The following is a 17668-nucleotide window of genomic DNA, read 5'->3' as shown; positions in this document are numbered from 1 at the left end:
CTGGCGGCACAGTGTAATGTGGAGCTGGAAGTGGAAATGGATTTATTTTTATTGGAGCCGCCCCATGGGCGGGACAGCCAGAGGAGGACTCTGCCCAGGAGGAAGAGTACGACAAGAAGCTGATCACGGAGGAGTTTGTGTGGCAGAACATTATTGTGGTTTTCTCTGAAGAAGTTTGGGATTGACTAAACTTATATCACCGTTTTTGGAGAGGAGAAGAAGCAACCTCGGAGAGAGAGGAGAACTCCACGTGCAGGGAGCCAATAAGTGATCTCGGAAAGATAGGAGAACTCCATGTGCATGCAGTGCAAATAAGCTCTTTGAAGAAGAAGTTGGGCCTGGAGGGACGACGTAGGGTAGACCAGGAGGACTTGTGTGGAAAGGACAGAGAGAGTCACGAGGGTTGGTTGAGGGGCTACTCATCTCTGGCTTACTCCATCATTAGACTCACTTCGTCAATGGCTGTTGTCGTCTCGCTCCTGTTTTCCAAAGCAGGCTGCATTGAGTCCTGTGTCCACCCTGCATATCATAGACAAAGGGAAGTCCCCACATGCATTCTTATCTTGTTTGTAAACGTGTTCTGTGGCACCTAGAGTGGGTTAGGTTTCGCTCTTTGTTTCTCATCATTGTATACAAGTTTGCCTGTCCCCAGTCTCCTCTTTATGTCATTTGATTCACTTGTTTTGTCCCAAACTGGTTCTGTTGTGCACCTTTTCTCCCAACATTCAATTCAAAATAAACCCTTTAAAAGTAAGAAAACGTGTTCGAGCCATCTACTTCCCTTGGGGAACAGTAACCTTAAGTTAAATAACTGAATGCAGTGCAGTAAGAGACCGTTTGGCCATTTCTCAGGATGACTGGTCCTAGTGCTGAGGCATACCATTGTTAACAGAGCCTCATATGTATATACTCGTATATACACACACAAACACACACACACACACAAGTGTGTGTGTGTGTGTGTGTGTGTGTGTGTGTGTGTGTGTGTGTGTGTGTGTGTGTATGTGTGTATATTGTGTATCTTGAGCTGCTGGATAAAATTAGTTGAAAAGGGCTTTAAATTAGTCACTTTTGTTAGGAGCGTTATTTACAACCCAAACTAAAATACGCCAATTGTGGAGGAATTATCTTGTCTGTAAGAATGGATCCTTTTCCTGTAACAACACAATCTCCAACGGTCAACATCAAAACTCTAAAATCCTCAATAATAACAATTAAAACATAGCAATAATACTTTTTTATTTGCAATTCCCAAGCTGTAATACAGGGTGATTTTTTTATTGCAGAACCCTAAATACTTCCCATACACTAAAAACTACATTTGTTAGGAACCTGATCTTTTGTGAAAATGTAGCCTAATGTTATAGAAAGATGTAACATGATCCTGAGATATATCAGGTATCACGTGACCCGGCAGTGACCTTTCACGGTTTTCACTCAGTCACGCCATGGTGCTCACTGTGGAAGAACGCATATTTCTCATCAAACATTACATCAAGAATGCATCCTTTAGGAAATGCCAAATTGCATTTAAAAGTCACTTTGGTGGTCATATGAAACCTTCAAAATCTGTGATGTGGAAACTGGTGAAGCAGTTCAGAATAACAGGCTGTGTGAAAGTTAAAAAGGCACATGAACAGCCAGGTGTTGTTACATTAGAGAAAGTGGATGAAGTGTGGGTGCGAATGGAAGCAAGCTTGAATAAATCTCTTAGACGTTCAGCACAACAAGCTCACTGTTCATGCCTCGTCTTTCTGTAACATTAGGCAACATTTACGCAAAATATTAGGTCCCTAACTGATATCTTTTTTAGTGTATGCAAATTATTTCGGCTTCTCAAATAAAAAATTGTGATGTATAATTGTGATGCAAGGCACTGACTATGTCTACTACTACCAACCGCCTCTGTATGCACAGGATGCACTGAAAACAGCAGTGCCGTGAGGAAGGCTTCGGGGGCACGCTGCAGGCTGGTTGGTTGAGCTTGAGCGGACAGGTGGCAAATCAGCAAGCAGCAAACATCGTAGAACAGGCAGCAAACGACCGTGTGCAACAAAATATTCCCCAGGTGGAAGCCACGTGAATCCAAGCCTCCAGATAACAGGTAATTCAGTCTGGTGATGGTATAGGAGGACATTTTGCCATTCGTAAATGACTAATTGGATTAATGAATGAAAAAGCTCACAAAAAACATTGATTTACACTATAAAACATCTCAAAATGCAAAGTCTGTTCGAGTCCGCTGTGTAAACAAACTAAACCTGATGAAAACGACAGTTTAAAACAAATAATAATTTTTTTAAAGATTAATTTGAGTTCTCCATATTGTCGTTGGAGATTTCTGTCTTATAAAGGTTTGTTGAAGATTTGATAACAATAGCTCAAATGTGAAATTGCTAAATGTGAAATAAAAGAAGGATATTGGGAGAAAACTATATAACATAGCAAGGAAGGTTTTCTTCATTGCACATCACAAGTTAATAACATATTTATATACACACTTTAAAACTATCTCAATCGTGTAACTGTTCGATTTACCACTGTATTAACCAAGATTATATAATAAGTTACCAGCTGAAACCTGTGGAATTTGAAACATCAGCAACATGCTCATTTAACTCCCAGATCAACGATCATCCCAATGACGTATGGATCATCTGTGCATGACAGGCAGTTATTACGTGATTCATTGACAAAGACATATACAGGCATAGCCAAAAATATTGGCACCCTTGCACTTTTTTCAAATAACTCACAATTTTCTCTAAAAATAAGTTGAAATTGACAAAAGTATTTGATCTCCACAATTCTTTATTTCACTGTTAATATTACAGAATCTTTGTATTTGATTATTTTGTTTTACAGAATCAGAACCTTTGTTTAATAATAATATATCCTTTTAAATCAGGAAATAAAAAGAAATGGCATTGACAATTATTGCCACCCTAGACTTAATATTTGGTAGCACAGCCATTGGACAAAATAACTGCAGTCAAGCGCTTCCTATAGCCATGAATGAGCTTCCTACACCTCTCTACTGGCAGTTTGGCCCACTCCTCTTGTGCAAATTGCTCCAGTTTTCCTAGATTTGAAGGGTGCCTTCTCTCAACTGCTGTTTTCTGATCTCCCCACAGGTGTTCAATGGGATTTAGATCTGGACTCATTGCTGGCCACTTCAGAACAGTCCAGTGTTTTGTCTTGAACCATTCCTGGGTGCTTTTGAAGTTTATTTGGGGTCATTGTCCTGCTGCAAGACCCATGACCTTTGACAGAGACCAAGCTTTCTGACACTGGGTTGAACATTGCGCTCGAAAATGCCTTGATCATATCCTGATTTCATGATGCCATGCACACATTCAAGGCACCCAGTGACAGAGGCAGCACAGCAACCCCAAAACATCACTGAACCTCCTCCATGTTTGATTGTAGGGAAGGTGTTCTTTTCTTTGAAAGCTTCATTTTGTTTTATATAAACATAGAGATGATGTGCTTTACCTAAAAGCTCAAATTTGGTCTCATCTGTCCACAGGACATTCTCCCAGAAGGATTTTGGTTTGTTCAGGTCAGGCTTTCTTTTGTCTCTCTCTCAGCAGTGGGGGTCCTCCTGGGTGTCCTACCATAGAACCCCCTTTCATTGAGTTGGTGATGGATGGTATGAGTTGAAACTGTCGTACCTTGTATCTGAAGGTCAGCTTGAATCTGTTTGGCAGTTGATCGAGGTGCTTTCTCCACCATTCAAACAATCCTTTGCTGCAATCTTCGATCAGGTTTTCTCTTGCGGCCACGTCCAGGGAGGTTGGCGACAGTGCCATGGGCCTTAAACTTCCTGATAACATTGCGTACGGTGGACACAGGAACATCAAGGTTTCTGGAGATGGACTTGTTGCCTTGAGTTGTCCATGCTTGGCTACAATCTTGTGTCTGACCTCCTCAGACAATTTCCTGGTTTTCTTTCTTTTCTCCATGCTCATTGTGAGCTCCATTCTCCATTTCTCTTAATTCATTCATTCTCCATTCATTTCATGCGATTTTCTCCATTTCCATGCTCATGCACACAAAACAGAAGAAAGACTCCTTTCCTCAATTCAAATTGGTTGAATGAGTTATTTTTATTTGGCAGGCACGTGCATCTCATCACAGGTGAGTTCATTGCCAAAGTAAAGGAGAATCACCTGCTTGAAATCTAATTATTTCGAACAACTTCTAAAAGGTGTCAATAATATTTTCTGGCCCATTTTAGGATTTCTGTGAGGAATAGGCTAAGATTTAGTAATTTTTTCAGCTTTTTTGTTTTATTCCACAACAAACCAAAGAAATACATATTAGTCAGGTTCACTATGTTTTTTCGTTCAAAATCATGGTAGATTAGCAAACCTATACATTTTTGGAAACGTTATTACATGGAAAATCTGAAAATCAATGTTTACATTTGCCAATTCCGACCAATTCGATTCGACCAATTGACCAATTCCATTCGACCAATTCGACCATTCGACCATTCGACCAATCGCTTCGATCGACCATTCGACCATTCGACCAATTCGATCGATTCGATTCGATTCAATTCATCGAATTCGATTCGATCGACCATTCGATCAATTCGATTTGCCAATCAATTTGACCGACCTTTGCTTGTGTGGAACGGACTGTGAAAACGATGCGGACTATATTGTCGGATACGACACACAGGACAGTGATGACGAACTCTAAATGGCATATTCTGTAATCGTGTATGTTTGATGCCATTGACTGCCTGTGTATATATTTTGTCATTGACTGCCTGTGTAGATGTGAATTTATACTGACTGCATGTGTATATATGATTTTGCTGACTGCCTGTGTATGTTTGGTGATATGAATTATTGTGACACATTTTGATGTTATTAACTGCCTGTACAAAATGATAACATGTATTTGATTATGCAACTTATCGCGAATATAAAGACAGTATTTTGCAATTCAAAACCTTTGATTCGTGTCTTACCATTCCCCATAGCACTAATTTGATACTTTCATTGGATTCCTTGTCCCTGAAAATATAGGTTTAGTATATATTTTAAAGGTTTTAGGGTAATTAGAGGCAGAAATAGAAAATATGTATTTTACAGTGGCCATTTTGAAAATGCAAAATGGCCGCCGTACAGGTATCTCTCCAAATGTAAAGATTGATTTTTAGTTTCCTTATGCTATAACCTTTCCAAAAATGTATAGGTTTGCTAATCTACCATGATTTTGAACGAAATATAATTTATTGACATAGTGAACCTGACTATATGTGGATGTCAAAATATTTTTTTATTTCAACAATTTTCTGGAAGAAATGGTGCACTATTTGAAAAAAGTGAAAGGGTGCCAATATTTTTGGCCATGACTGTATGTGTATATCGTTATGAAAAATGACTTTGGAGTTTATGAAGGGTTATTAATGAGTTATCTCTTAATGAATGTCAGCACAAGTGTTTTGTAACCCCAGTTAGAATCGGATTGTAAGAAGCTCCTTGTTGCTCTAGCACCCCCGTTTCCCCGTTATCCCTCTTTTCCATTTGTAATTACCATTTATAATTGCTCTCCACTATAATTTCTCACCTCCCCATGTGACAACATCACAATGGTGGTTTTGCGTGTGCGAGCCCCATGCGCCCGTGTCAAAATGGCTGTTGCACATCCGTGAGCCCCACATGTTCTCTCGACATGGCGGTCCACATGAGACTTTGGAGACAGCTCCATTTTCATAGCGGTGACATGTCGCTGCGGGAGCAAGTGCCCAACCCTTGTGGGGTGAGGGCCCAATGTTTCACTCCCGGCTAAGTCAATAAACGCCAATGGCGGATCATTCTGATGCTACGATGATTGGGAGGGTTCGTTGTTGTATTTATATGACTTGCCAGGGGCTGAAGAAGAAGTTGATTTGGAGAAGCCCACAAATTCTCAGAGAGATAGAGGTTACAAAATTAGCCATATTCCTTTTAGTATAGTATGTACTAACCTTTCTTTATATAAATTAATACAGGTCTATTGTACTTTTGAAGTTTGGATTATTTAGAGGGGTGGGGAGAGTCATGTCAATATTTGTTCTGTAATACAACAGTCCAAGTCCAAAATTGGAAGTCCAAATCATGCTGATGCTGATGGTACAGAACTGATGGTACAGAACACCATATTCCATATTAAGGCTAAGCGATGCCGGCACATGGTATGGTCTAGATAAGCAAGGTTATATGCCGCAGCCAATTAGCCTCAACAAGTATGTTTAATAAGAAAAGTAATGATGGTCATGAGGAGGGAACATACAAGAAGCAATCAACAAATAGATGATGCAACTAACACTATCCCCTTACCCACTATCCAACATATGCACCCATTAATCAACAAACAAACGGAAGATCCTTCATTATTTTATGTCCTTAGGGACAATCAATCAGACCACAGGAAATAGACACAGAGGCTGATAAGATGGAAATACACCGGCTGTGCCCAGCAGGACACAGCAGGATTGATGCAGGGTGGCAAAGCGACATTCAAGAGTGGTGCACGTTGGCACTTTTGTGTCTGAGCATAACGAGGTAATTGAGAGGAGTGGATGGTTGGATGTAGACGTGGCATGGCACAGCAGATGTGTAGCTTTTAGCACCCTCGTGGAGTGATTGGTCCTGGCAACGATTACCCCATTGCTCACGACACGTCGCTGTATAGCCTTGGCCCCCACTGGCAGCAGTGATGAACTTAGCCCCTCCCTGCTCGGCTGCTATTGGTCTGTGCTCTGCTTCATTGGCAAAAGACTGACCATTTTCCTGCCAAGCCAGCACCTTGGCCTTGCCCAGAGAGCGAGAGAGAAAGAGGAGTGAACGCGGCCGGTCTGCTGTGCGCTCTAAGCGTTTCTCAGTCAGTTTAACACCACTGCAGAGAAAACTGGCCAAAGAGGAAGTGAAACACAAATCTGCCTTGGTTGAATGGAAATTCATGAAGTGGAAGGCAACCTTCTCTTCACAAAGGGCAACCCTCTCTCACAGCCACTGCCTTCGCCCTCTCTTCGGCTGGTGTGTGACTAATTCAACCATAACCGTCGTCTCAGCGTGCGATGAACCGTCATGCCACGTGAGGAACAGTTTGTATCACGTGCTTCTTGTGGTGATGTGAACTGCCATTTTGACAACGCAGTTTTGACGCACCTCTGCATTATCTGGTGGCATCTAGCTCTTTAAGGCTCTCATGTGCGCTTTTGAAAATAAGCATTTAAACAGATACAGAGGTAGCGAACATAACAACACATATCCAATGGTTCGGTGGGGAGGGGTGGTGGGGTGTGAGGAGGGAGTGGGGAGGGGGGGGAGATAAACAACAGGATGGCAGGGGAAACAAAGCTCTATCTGCACATCATAGAGAAACATACAGTGCATTCAGAAAGTATTCAGACCCCTTCACTTTTTTCACATTTTGTTATGTTGCAGCCTTATGCTGAAATCGTTTAAATTCATTTTTTCCCTCATCAATCTACACTCAATACCCCATAGCAATGTAAGCTTAGATTATATAACCTTCAGCACTAGTATACTGTATACCTCTCGAACACCACACAAGTGTCACAATTAATGCCACAAAGAAAATGCAAAGTGAACAATACAAAGCAAATCACCGATGCATTTGAACTGCAGGCCTCACGACTTCAATTAGACATAAAAGGTGGTGAGCTCACCGGAAGGTGAGCACAGTTAGTGGTCGGTAAGACTTGTGGCTGGAGTTCAAATTGAGAGGGCTGCCCCAGAAGTCGTGTTTGAAAAGCTGAAGTAGTGGGGTCTCTGGCCTCAGGTCCTACGTGACATTCATAAACATTTCATATGAAGAACCAATCATTCACATTTTCAACGGCAGCTACAAATTATCTGTGCAGTCATAATGTGCTCATCTTACTAGAATTCACCAAATGTCCGTCTGTCCGTTCGAAGGTACCGCAAAAACGGCTCAACCGATCGCAACGATATTTTGGGTGGGTATTCCTGGGACCCCTGGGAGTAAAATAGGCTATATTGTTTTTCCAAGTTTTCCAAGTTTTCCAATTTTCCCAAACACGATGGAATAATATTTACCGATATGAACAGTCATGTGGCTTTTATTGAAATTCTACAAATACTGTTTCGATTTTGATGACAATTATGAACCTGCGGAAGTGGACAGATGACGACAATGCGCGGGTTTGATAATATCCAAATACAACCGTCATTCAATCGTAATGTTAAATCGTTAAACGTTAATCGTGTTAATCGTTTTGTTAAAGTATCAATAATTGATGATTGGAATTGAGTGAATACAATTACGATTTTGAATTTGTAATTGTGTTCACCCAACTGTACGGAACTTCACATCAGGATTTAAATATTTGTTTATGTCACGAATGTTGTTAAAAGTTTGTTTTTTATATTAATGTTATTTAATTTGTGATTGGAGTTATGCTGTTTGGAATGAAAAAAGAGATATCGGGTTCAAGTGAATGACAAAATGCCATGACGGTTTCTACTTTCTAAACGTGAATTCGCGGATCGCCATATGCAGATTCGCCATTGACTGGGTATGGAACAAACGTACCCGTTTGTTTGCCAACGGGTACGTTTTTCATGGAAGTCCTTCACGAACTTGCTGTCCATGTTTGACGTGCGACTGAAGGTGCTACAGGAATGTGGAATTTATTGGTTTCATGCTTTAGCATTCACCGTTTCTGCATTGTCTGTTTGATTCTGGCCTCCCACCGTGCGTAGCACGGGTACCTCACTGGTATTTATAATGTCAAAGAATAAAAGAAGGATGTGTAGAACAGAGGGAAAACGGGGAGAGGGATCATGAATTCTGCCACTTTTTGCGATGAATCCCCTCATCACTCCCCCAATTTCAGGCCAACATGTTAAATCAACAAAACGCTCTTAGTAAATCTCTCCAACTTAAAGGGTTTGTTCAGCTGTGTCGAAGTCTTCGAAAACTGGAAAAACCACATCCATACCTATCTCATACTATTTCTCTCTCCAATCATTTTAAAAGTCAAGAAACCTTCCAGTGCTACTCCACATATCCATGTCAAACCCCACACATATCCATGATCTCTCCACTCATTTGTGAGAAAAAACAACCTGCGCAATACAGTCAAGAGAGTGCTTTCTGGTAAACTACAAATTAGAAGGTTTGAATGTCATATTTCATTGTTGATGGAGGAAGTAGGCCTAAAAACCACCCATCCAGTTTGGACCGGTTCAAGTCATACCAAATACTTTTTAAATGGTACATGCTGCTTCCTTGCTTGAAAAGGTAGAGCAAAGACAATCCCCTTCGATTGGCATCCATGGGGAGGAGGAAATTCCTCTTGAGTAAATGCCCCACTGAGTATGGCGAGAAAAGCAGCGCCATTGTTATGACGTCGCTAGTACCCAGAGTTTCCTGGAAAGTGGCGTTATTGAAGGCACTTCCCCCAAGTGTTTGTCTCATTGGTTGTTTTCTCCATATGCGGGTTTTAGGAGGTGGGAGGAAGTTCTCCCAGAACTCAAAATCTCCAACTCGTTTTTCAGTAATAAACCTTTATTCATGAACTAGATTGTGAAACTTCATTCTCATAGCTTCGTTCCAAGGGCTCTTTTTAGAATCCTCACTGAATCTCTGACAGCCTCCACTTGAAGCTCGTTTGTAGTGATATTCCCCAGAATGCTTTTTTAAGTACTCAGTAAGGGTTTTCCTGATCATCTCTGTTGCTCCGACTATCACTGATACTATTTCAGCTTTCTTCATTTTCCAAAACCTCTTGACCTCATTTTCAGCTCCTGGTATTTGAGCATTTTCTTGGTTTCTGAAGCATCAACAAAAATATCAAAATCAACAATGCCATCTTTTCCTTTTTGTGTTTGAGCACTATGTCCAGATGCAATGCTCCGCCTGCAATGTCTACACTTGATGGGATCATTTTATCATGCGTGAGCACGATGTGTTCATTTTCAAGGATCGAGTTTGGTTTGTGTTTCCATGATTGTTCTGCGACCAGAATGTTGAAATGTTTAAAGATGTGCCAGTGGATTACTCTACAGACGCCGTCATGTCTTTCTGTGTACAACTGTTCTGACATGAGTTTTTTACATCCGGAAAGGAGGTGACTGGTACTTTCTGTTTCTACCCCACAAAACCTGCATTTGGCTGATTGGCTCAGTCCCACCATTTTCTTAAAGCCATTAGTGTAGTGTCCTTGGTCTTGGGAGTTTATCATGAGTCGTTCTCCATCCCAATTAATTTGACCTCTTCTTAGCCAGTCCAATGAGCCTTCCTTGTCAATCCCTGTTCTGTCAAGCTCTTTTTTAAATCTTCCTGCTCTTTTGTCATTCTCCCATTTGTCAGAGTATATCGCTGATATTTCCTTTTGTAGTTTTCCTTTTTCTTCTTTGCGATCATTGGGGCTGTATTTGTTTTCCTGTGTAGTATCCTCCACTTGCACCTGCTTTTTGAAGTTTTTTGCTACATGGATTAAGGATACCTTTTCTGATTTGCTGTTTTCTTGCTCGTGCACAAATCTCATTTGATAGTCTGTTGAGTTTTTCACATACTCCGCTAGTCCTACACACGCTGTTCTGTGCACTTGGTTAAGTTCCATCAGACCGCCTACTCCTCGTCTCGGCAAGTAAAACCTTGGAATGTGTTGGTTTTTGTAGAATAGCTCATGAATAGTTAGAAGTTTCCTTATTTTGGTGTCCATGTTGTAGATCTCCGATTGTGGCCAGTTTATAATTGCACAGCTATACTGGAATACCATCACTACAAGTTGGTTTATAGCTTTGATTTTGTTCATTGGAGAGAGGGATCAGGTCCGAATTAGTTGTATTCTGCATAGGTACTCTTTGCTGATTATTTTGCACATTTTTTGTGTTGCACCTGGGGACCTTGTTCTGTTCCGATGTATTTGTAGGATGCTTCGTTTTCTAGTTCCTGTATTGTTGTGCTTTCATAAATTAAGATATTGTGTGGTCTTTTTTTTACCAGATATAAATGTGCATTTGGGGCATTTGTCAAGACCAAATTCCATTTAAATGTCCTCCGAGTAACGCTTTACTAGTTCGAGTTGATCTGCCAATTTTTATCATTCGGTGCAAACAGTTTTAGATCATCCATGTACAGTAGATGTGTCACCTTTTTTTTTTTTTTTTTTTTTTTTTTGTATACAAGATCGAGGCTCGTGAAGGTGCGAACATTTATCACACAGAAAGACAAACCGACAAACCGACACATAACCGACAAACCGACACATAAAACAAAAAGCATCGGGAGCGGTAGACAAGATGGGGAGAGAGGGGGAAGGACACAAACACAACATTTGAGAGCAGGAACCGAGAGACATGGAGACATCGAGAGATCTGTGGGAGGGAGAGGGCTTTGGGGGGGAGGCATGGGAAAGGGGGTGGGAGAGGCATAAAACATATGGACACTGCCAGGACTACCAGGAAAGAAGTTGGAATTACAAACAAGGTGGATCTGGGGTGAATTAGTGGGGGTAGAAAAGATCAAGGTTTTGGATGGGGGAAGATAAGAGATGGTGGGGAACAGCTGTTTTAAAGACCTGGAGGGAGGAGTGGGATTGAAGGGAGTGTGGGAGTTTGTTCCAGAGGCGGGAGAAAAGAGGAATGAAGGAGTGAAGGTGAGCAGAGAGCCGAGATTTTGGCAGTTTAACCATCAGAGGCTTGCTGGCAGATCTTGTGCGACCTGTAGGAATATTTGGGGGACAGAGCACAGAGAGAGCTGGGGGAGCAAGGCCGGAGAGGAGTCGGTAGAAGACAGAAAGACCACCTACCTGCCTGCGGTGAGTGAGTGAAAGGCCCTCAGAGCTGGCTTCATCGCGGGAGATTCCAATGATTCTGAAAGCTTTGGTTTCAACAGCGTGAAGCCGAGCTAGGTGTGAGGCAGGAGCACCAGCCCATAGGGGAGAACAGTATTCCATTGAGCTGCGGATGAAAGCCTTGTATGTGGTGAGGAGCTCAGGTGTGCCTAGGAAGGACTTTGCACGACGGAGGATGCCCAGTCGGCGACTGGCTTTGCAGGCCAGCTTGGAAATGTGGTTTTCCCAAGAAAGATCATGGCAGATAGTGAGACCCAAAAGCTTGAGCGACAGAACTTCTTGGAGAGGATTGTTGAGAAAGTAGATGGGAGGGTTGTCCAGTCAATCTTTTCGGAGAGACATAGTAAGAGTGTGAGATTTGTCAGGATTGAAAGACATGTTCCACTTGTTTGACCAGTCTGTGATTTTCTCGGTTCTTTGGTCATTTTTCTTTTGGACATTAGATTGTATCCGTCTTTTTGTTACTTCCACCAACAAAGGTGGATGGAGGTTATGTTTTCCCCCCTGTCTGTCTGTCAGTTTGTATGTCTGTCTGTCCGTTTGTGAACAAAATATCTCAAAAAGTTGTGGACGGGTTCGGACGAAATTTGGTAGAGATGTAGCGTATGTGACAAGGACGAAATGGTTCGATTTTGGTGAAGATGCGGATTCGGATCCGGCTACTAAAAAATTTTAAGTGATTATTCACCATTGGGAATTCACCTAACCCTAACCCTAACAACTCTTATCAACCCTGAAGACCCAAAAGACCCTGAATATCCTTAAATACCTTGAAGGCCCAAGATAACCAGAATACCCTGAAGACCCCAAAGACCCTTAAAGACCCCGAAGACCGAAAATACTCCAAAGACCCTTAAAAGACCCAAAATACCCCAAAGACCTAAAAGACCTGAAGACTGAAAAGACCCAAAAGACCCACAATACCCCAAAGACCCAAAAGACCATGAAGACCCAAAAGACCCCGAAGACCTGAAAGACCCCAAAGACCTAAAAGACCCCAAAGACCGAAAAGACCCCAAAGACCGAAAAGACCACAAAGACTGAAAATATTCCAAAGACCCTTAACAACCCCGAAGACCCAAAATACCCCAAAGACCCTTAAAGACCCCACAGACCCAAGAGAACCAAAAGACCCTGGAGAGCCATAAAGACCCCGAAGACCCAAGCGAACCAAAAGACCCCGAAGACCCCAAAGACCCTTAAAGACCCAGAGAATGCAAAATACCCTGAAGACCCCAAAGATCTTTAAAGACCCCGAACACTCAAGAGAGCCAAAAGACCCTGAAGACCCAAAAGATCTCGAATACCCAAAATACCCCGAAGACCAGAAAAGACAAAAAAAATACACGAAGACCCTTAAAGACCCAAAAGGTCGAAAAGACCCAAATACCCAATGGACCCCAAAGACCCAAAATACACTGAAGACCCAAAATACCCCAAATACCCTTAAAGACCCCAAAGACCAAAATACCAAAAATATCCCAAAGACTGAAAAGACCCAAAAGACCCCAAATATCCTTAAAATCCCAAAAAACTCCAAAGAATGAAAAGACCGCAAAGAATGAAAAGACCCCAAAAACCGAAAAGGCCCCAAAAACTGAAAATACCCCAAAAACTGGAAATACCTCAAAGACTGAAAAGACCATAAAGACCCAAAAGACCATCAAGACCCAAAAGACTGAAAAGACCCAAAAGACCCAAAAGACCCTTAAAGAGGAACCCAAACGCAATTTCTTTGTCTGAAAAACCATTGGCGATCATTAATCATGGTCTAATTTGAAGGGAATTTTTTTTTTGCCAATCACAAAGTGCCGAAAAAACCCCTAGACTGTCGATTTTTTAGATTGTCAGTGTCGTCACATTGTAAACTCACCGTGATCCTGTCGGTGACGGTACATAGAGAAACGGTGCATTGCGAGCTGGGTTTCCGATACTGATTGGGGATGATGAAGGGGGGGGGAGAGGGGCGTGTGGGGTGGTTGTGGGGTATTGTTAGCTATGGTGACGGTTGACAGGGGATTGTGAGGGGGTGGTGGAGGGGGAAGGGGGGTGGGTGGTTGGGGTCGTGGGTATTGTTAGCTACAGTGATGGTTGATAGGGGATTGTGAGGAGATGGTGGAGGGGTGGGGGGGAGGGGGATGATGTTGGGGGCGTGCGTATTGTTCGCTAGGGTTACGGTTGATAGGGGATTGTGAGGGGTGGTGAAGTGGGGCTTTTATGGGTATTGTTAGCTAGGATGACAGTTGATAGGGAATTGTGAGGGGATGGTTAAGGGGGGTAAGGTGGTCATGGGTATTATTATCTTGGGTGATGGTTGATTGTGACGGGATGGGGGAGTGGGGTAAGGTGGTCCTTGGTATTGTTAGCTACGGTGACAGTTGAAAGGGGATTGTGGGGGGAAGTGGAGTGGGGGGAGGGATGTGGGGTTATTGTGGGTATTGTTAGGTAGGGTGATATTTGATGGGGTATTTTCTTGAAGATTGAGATGCCTCAAATACCAAGGACACCTCCTAAGTTGAATAGAAATCAGCAAAAGCAATATTACCAAAGGCAATCAGCAAGAAATCCAAGTCAAAGTCGTTGTGTCAGCAGAAAATATGCGATGGCAGAAAAATGTGTTGCACGCTTGGAACAAGATCGCCCATAGGGCGGGTACTCTGCTAGTGGAAATAATAACAAATGGCCTCTCTTACATCCTTCCTGTTCTGTCTCTAAAGCTCCTTGTTGAGTGAGAAATCTCGTCTCATCAGTGTGTGTGTGTGTGTGTGTGTGTGTGTGTGTGTGTGTGTGTGTGTGTGTGTGTGTGTGTGTGTGTGTGTGTGTGTGTGTGTGTGTGTGTGTGTGTGTGTGCTCTATTACGAGTCTTAACCCATGTATAAAAAAAAAGAGTAAGCTCTCCCCTGTGCTACCCTCACAGAAAATCCCACATGTTAAATCTCCATGTATTTTGCTTCTACCGTTCGAGAGCATCATTCAAAAGTTGAAAGAATGGTAGGGATCATCGCCGAGTAAGCAAAATATATCGGTGGCCGATGAGGCCAAAAACGACAGCCTCCTGCTTCAAGAAGAATTGTTTTCTTTACATCAATGACTTCAAAAGTTGAAGATGTTGTGACATTGAGAATCAAAGAAAAACATGTCTTAAGGTCTTGTTAAATGAAGAAGAAGAAAAAAAGACATCCACAGGTTTTCAATAATGAAGCAACTAAAAGCAATTAAATTTTTCAATATTTTCCGAGCATAAACTACAAATTCCCTTCTCCTTCAAAGGCTGTGGGAATTGCTGTTATTATCATTCCTGCATCAAAAAGCAGGAAAACCACCATTTTCTTACTTTGTTTCCCACAATGGCCTCCGCATCGTCAAACACGAAGTCTCCGTCGTAGCTGTTGCAGAAGCACGTGAAAGCGCTCAGCGCGATAACCAAGCGGGCCTGTGTGTGGCTCGGACAGGGAATGGGCAGGACGCGTTCTCTCTGATGCCTCTCCACAGTCCCAGCACACATCCCTCACCACAATGCCACCAGCTCCTGCTTTCACAGAAAACATCTCGATCAACACACATTCCATTTTAAGAATCGGCCACAACACCACATTTCAAAACTTGTCAATCTTCTTCCTTTCTTTCTTGCTTTTTCATTGTCCATTACTCACATCCATACGTTGAATGAAATGAATGAATGAATGATCATTTTAAGGCCATTTTTCCCCGCTAGAGCGGGGGTTAGCCTTGCAGGCCCCATGACAATCATGGTTCCCTGTTTGAGGCAATGTTTTTATAGCCGGATGCCCTTCCTGACGCCATCCCTTGGTCGCCTCTTACAATGCGCAGGGATACGGTGTACCTATTCTAAATCGGGATACACACCGTGATCATTCACCCCAGCAAGCTGGTACTCATTTTGCCGACCTCGGAAGGATGACAGGCTGAATCAACCCCCCTGGCGTTAATTCAGCGATCGATCGGGATTCAAACCCAGGATCCTAGGACCCCAAGCCGGCACCCTAACCGCTAAGCCAACGCCAGGCTTTACGTTGCAACTGGAAATACCAGAGCATTCACCAGCCTCCTCTTGGTTTGTTTTTTTCACATCTTCATCAATTCTCACATTCCTGTTCTCCCCAATGTTAATCCTCTATTAATTTCTCATGCTCATTCTCCACTCATTTCAATTTTGGAACTCAGGAACAAGACACTTTCCACTATTTCCACATTATCATCACCCAATCTAAACACATCAATCTTCTCAGTTGACTAGGTTTTAGTGTTTTTATCTTTATAATAATAAAAGTCAGTGTTCGTCCGTCTGTCTGTCTCCTCCATAACTCCAAAACCGTGAAACCGAGCGGCCCCAAACTTTGCATGCATACACCTGGACCTCCAACAGATTGAAAGGATGAAAACTGGGTGTTTGGGTGTGTTATAACACCCTTTTTGAAGATGATTAACGAGGTGCTCTAAATAAAAAAAACGATGTGGTGGCTTACCAATATGGTGGCCTGACATCTTGGTCAGCCCACTGCACCTCGCTGGGTTCTTAAGCCACCATTTTGTTTCGGCCTACTCAAACATGCCTTGCCTTGGAAACACGATCAATTATTATCATTACATAATTGAAGCATATCATCAAAATCTGGATTCGGATATGAGGATTGGATGCTGTAGACTAAATAATGTCCAAATCTGGAGTGAAAACTGACAAAATTTACCATATCTAGCGATTGGTGAACGCTATTCAGGCTGCTTTTACAAGCCATGGCGTTACAGTAGACAGAGCTCAAATTTTTGTGCAACATACTTTCATTGTATTAATAGTTATATTAACATACCGACAAAAATATACTTATTAAAAAAAAAAAGAATCAAACGTCGTGTTTGGAAATTAAATCAAATGTCCGCCATGTCAAACTAATTTTCATTGCAAATGTGGTCGACATTTTGTGTGCTCTCAGTGGATTGTACATTTCGCTGATTTGCTGCTTGATTTTCACATTTTAGAAGACGATATTTAAAGGTAAATCTTTGTGGTTGCCGTTTTTGTGTACTTCATTTGTGCTGTCCACCCAGAAAACAAATGAAAAAGGGGGGGGGGGGGGGGAGGGGGACACACACACAGAGCATTCAAAGACTTATTGGGAAGTTACGAGGGGCGGCAATTTGACATCTCGCCCCGAGCGTCATTTTTCCTTGATACGCCACTGCTCCACTGTATCTGCGATCTGTTTTTAAAATTCCCTCTAGATGATGGACCCAGATTGCGCTTATCATATTCCCATCATGAAACGACCCATTGTTACCCGGCAATGCCGGGTACTTTTGCTCGTGTTTAAATAAAAACCAGCTTTTTTACTTTCCTTGGATTCACTGTCTGCAGCAGTTTCATCTCAAGTCCTCTGTACTTTCTGCCAACAAAAACAAACACCAAATGGTGCAAAAACAGATCCTTGCAAATACAGACCAATCAGCCTGCTCCCAATAATCAACAAGGTCATGGAATCGATTATCGCTTCTGACATCAAATCCTTCTTCTTCTCCAATGGCTTCAACTCGGATCATCAATTTGGTTTCAGACCAGGTCACTCTACTCTGGACATGCTGCTTCTGCTGTCTCAACAATGGATGGAGGTCCTCAATGCCAAACAGGAAATCAGAGCTGTCTCCCTTGACATATCTCGTCCCTTCGATACGGTCTCGCACCCCACCCTGCTCATCAAACTCTCCTTGTATGGTATCCATGGAAACGACAGCTTAAAAAACATAAACCACGGCATAAGCATGGAAACCTCCACACATGGCTTGCAGACTTCCTTTCTGGTC

The 17668-nt window shown here is 42.3% G+C and overlaps 2 protein-coding genes across 3 annotated transcripts in view; one reads left to right on the top strand and one right to left on the bottom strand.

Moving 5' to 3' along the window:
* The window catches only part of SELENOT (selenoprotein T), a 93547-nt gene that overhangs the window by 18349 nt on the left and 57530 nt on the right, over positions 1-17668 (top strand). The window contains exon 2 of the mRNA XM_068128582.2: positions 1918-2104. The gene's annotated coding sequence lies outside the window, so the exon portion shown is untranslated. The remainder of the gene's footprint in view (positions 1-1917; positions 2105-17668) is intronic.
* TMTC4 (transmembrane O-mannosyltransferase targeting cadherins 4) overlaps positions 1-17668 on the bottom strand; it is a 166102-nt gene that overhangs the window by 125375 nt on the left and 23059 nt on the right. For both annotated transcript variants that reach the window (XM_068128585.2, XM_068128586.2), the window contains exons 2-4: positions 15186-15380; positions 7694-7809; positions 1901-2114 (exon numbers count right to left, since the gene is read on the bottom strand). In XM_068128585.2, coding sequence (XP_067984686.2) covers positions 1901-2114; positions 7694-7809; positions 15186-15356 — 501 coding nt within the window. In that variant the 5' untranslated portion in view covers positions 15357-15380. The remainder of the gene's footprint in view (positions 1-1900; positions 2115-7693; positions 7810-15185; positions 15381-17668) is intronic.

This window comes from Myxine glutinosa, chromosome 9 (genome assembly GCF_964187855.1).
Source record: "Myxine glutinosa chromosome 9, kmMyxGlut1.1, whole genome shotgun sequence".
In the NCBI taxonomy this organism is placed as follows: domain Eukaryota; kingdom Metazoa; phylum Chordata; class Myxini; order Myxiniformes; family Myxinidae; genus Myxine; species Myxine glutinosa.
The sequence above is the reverse complement of the archived record's forward strand: the minus strand, read 5'-3'. Positions and strand labels throughout refer to the sequence as shown.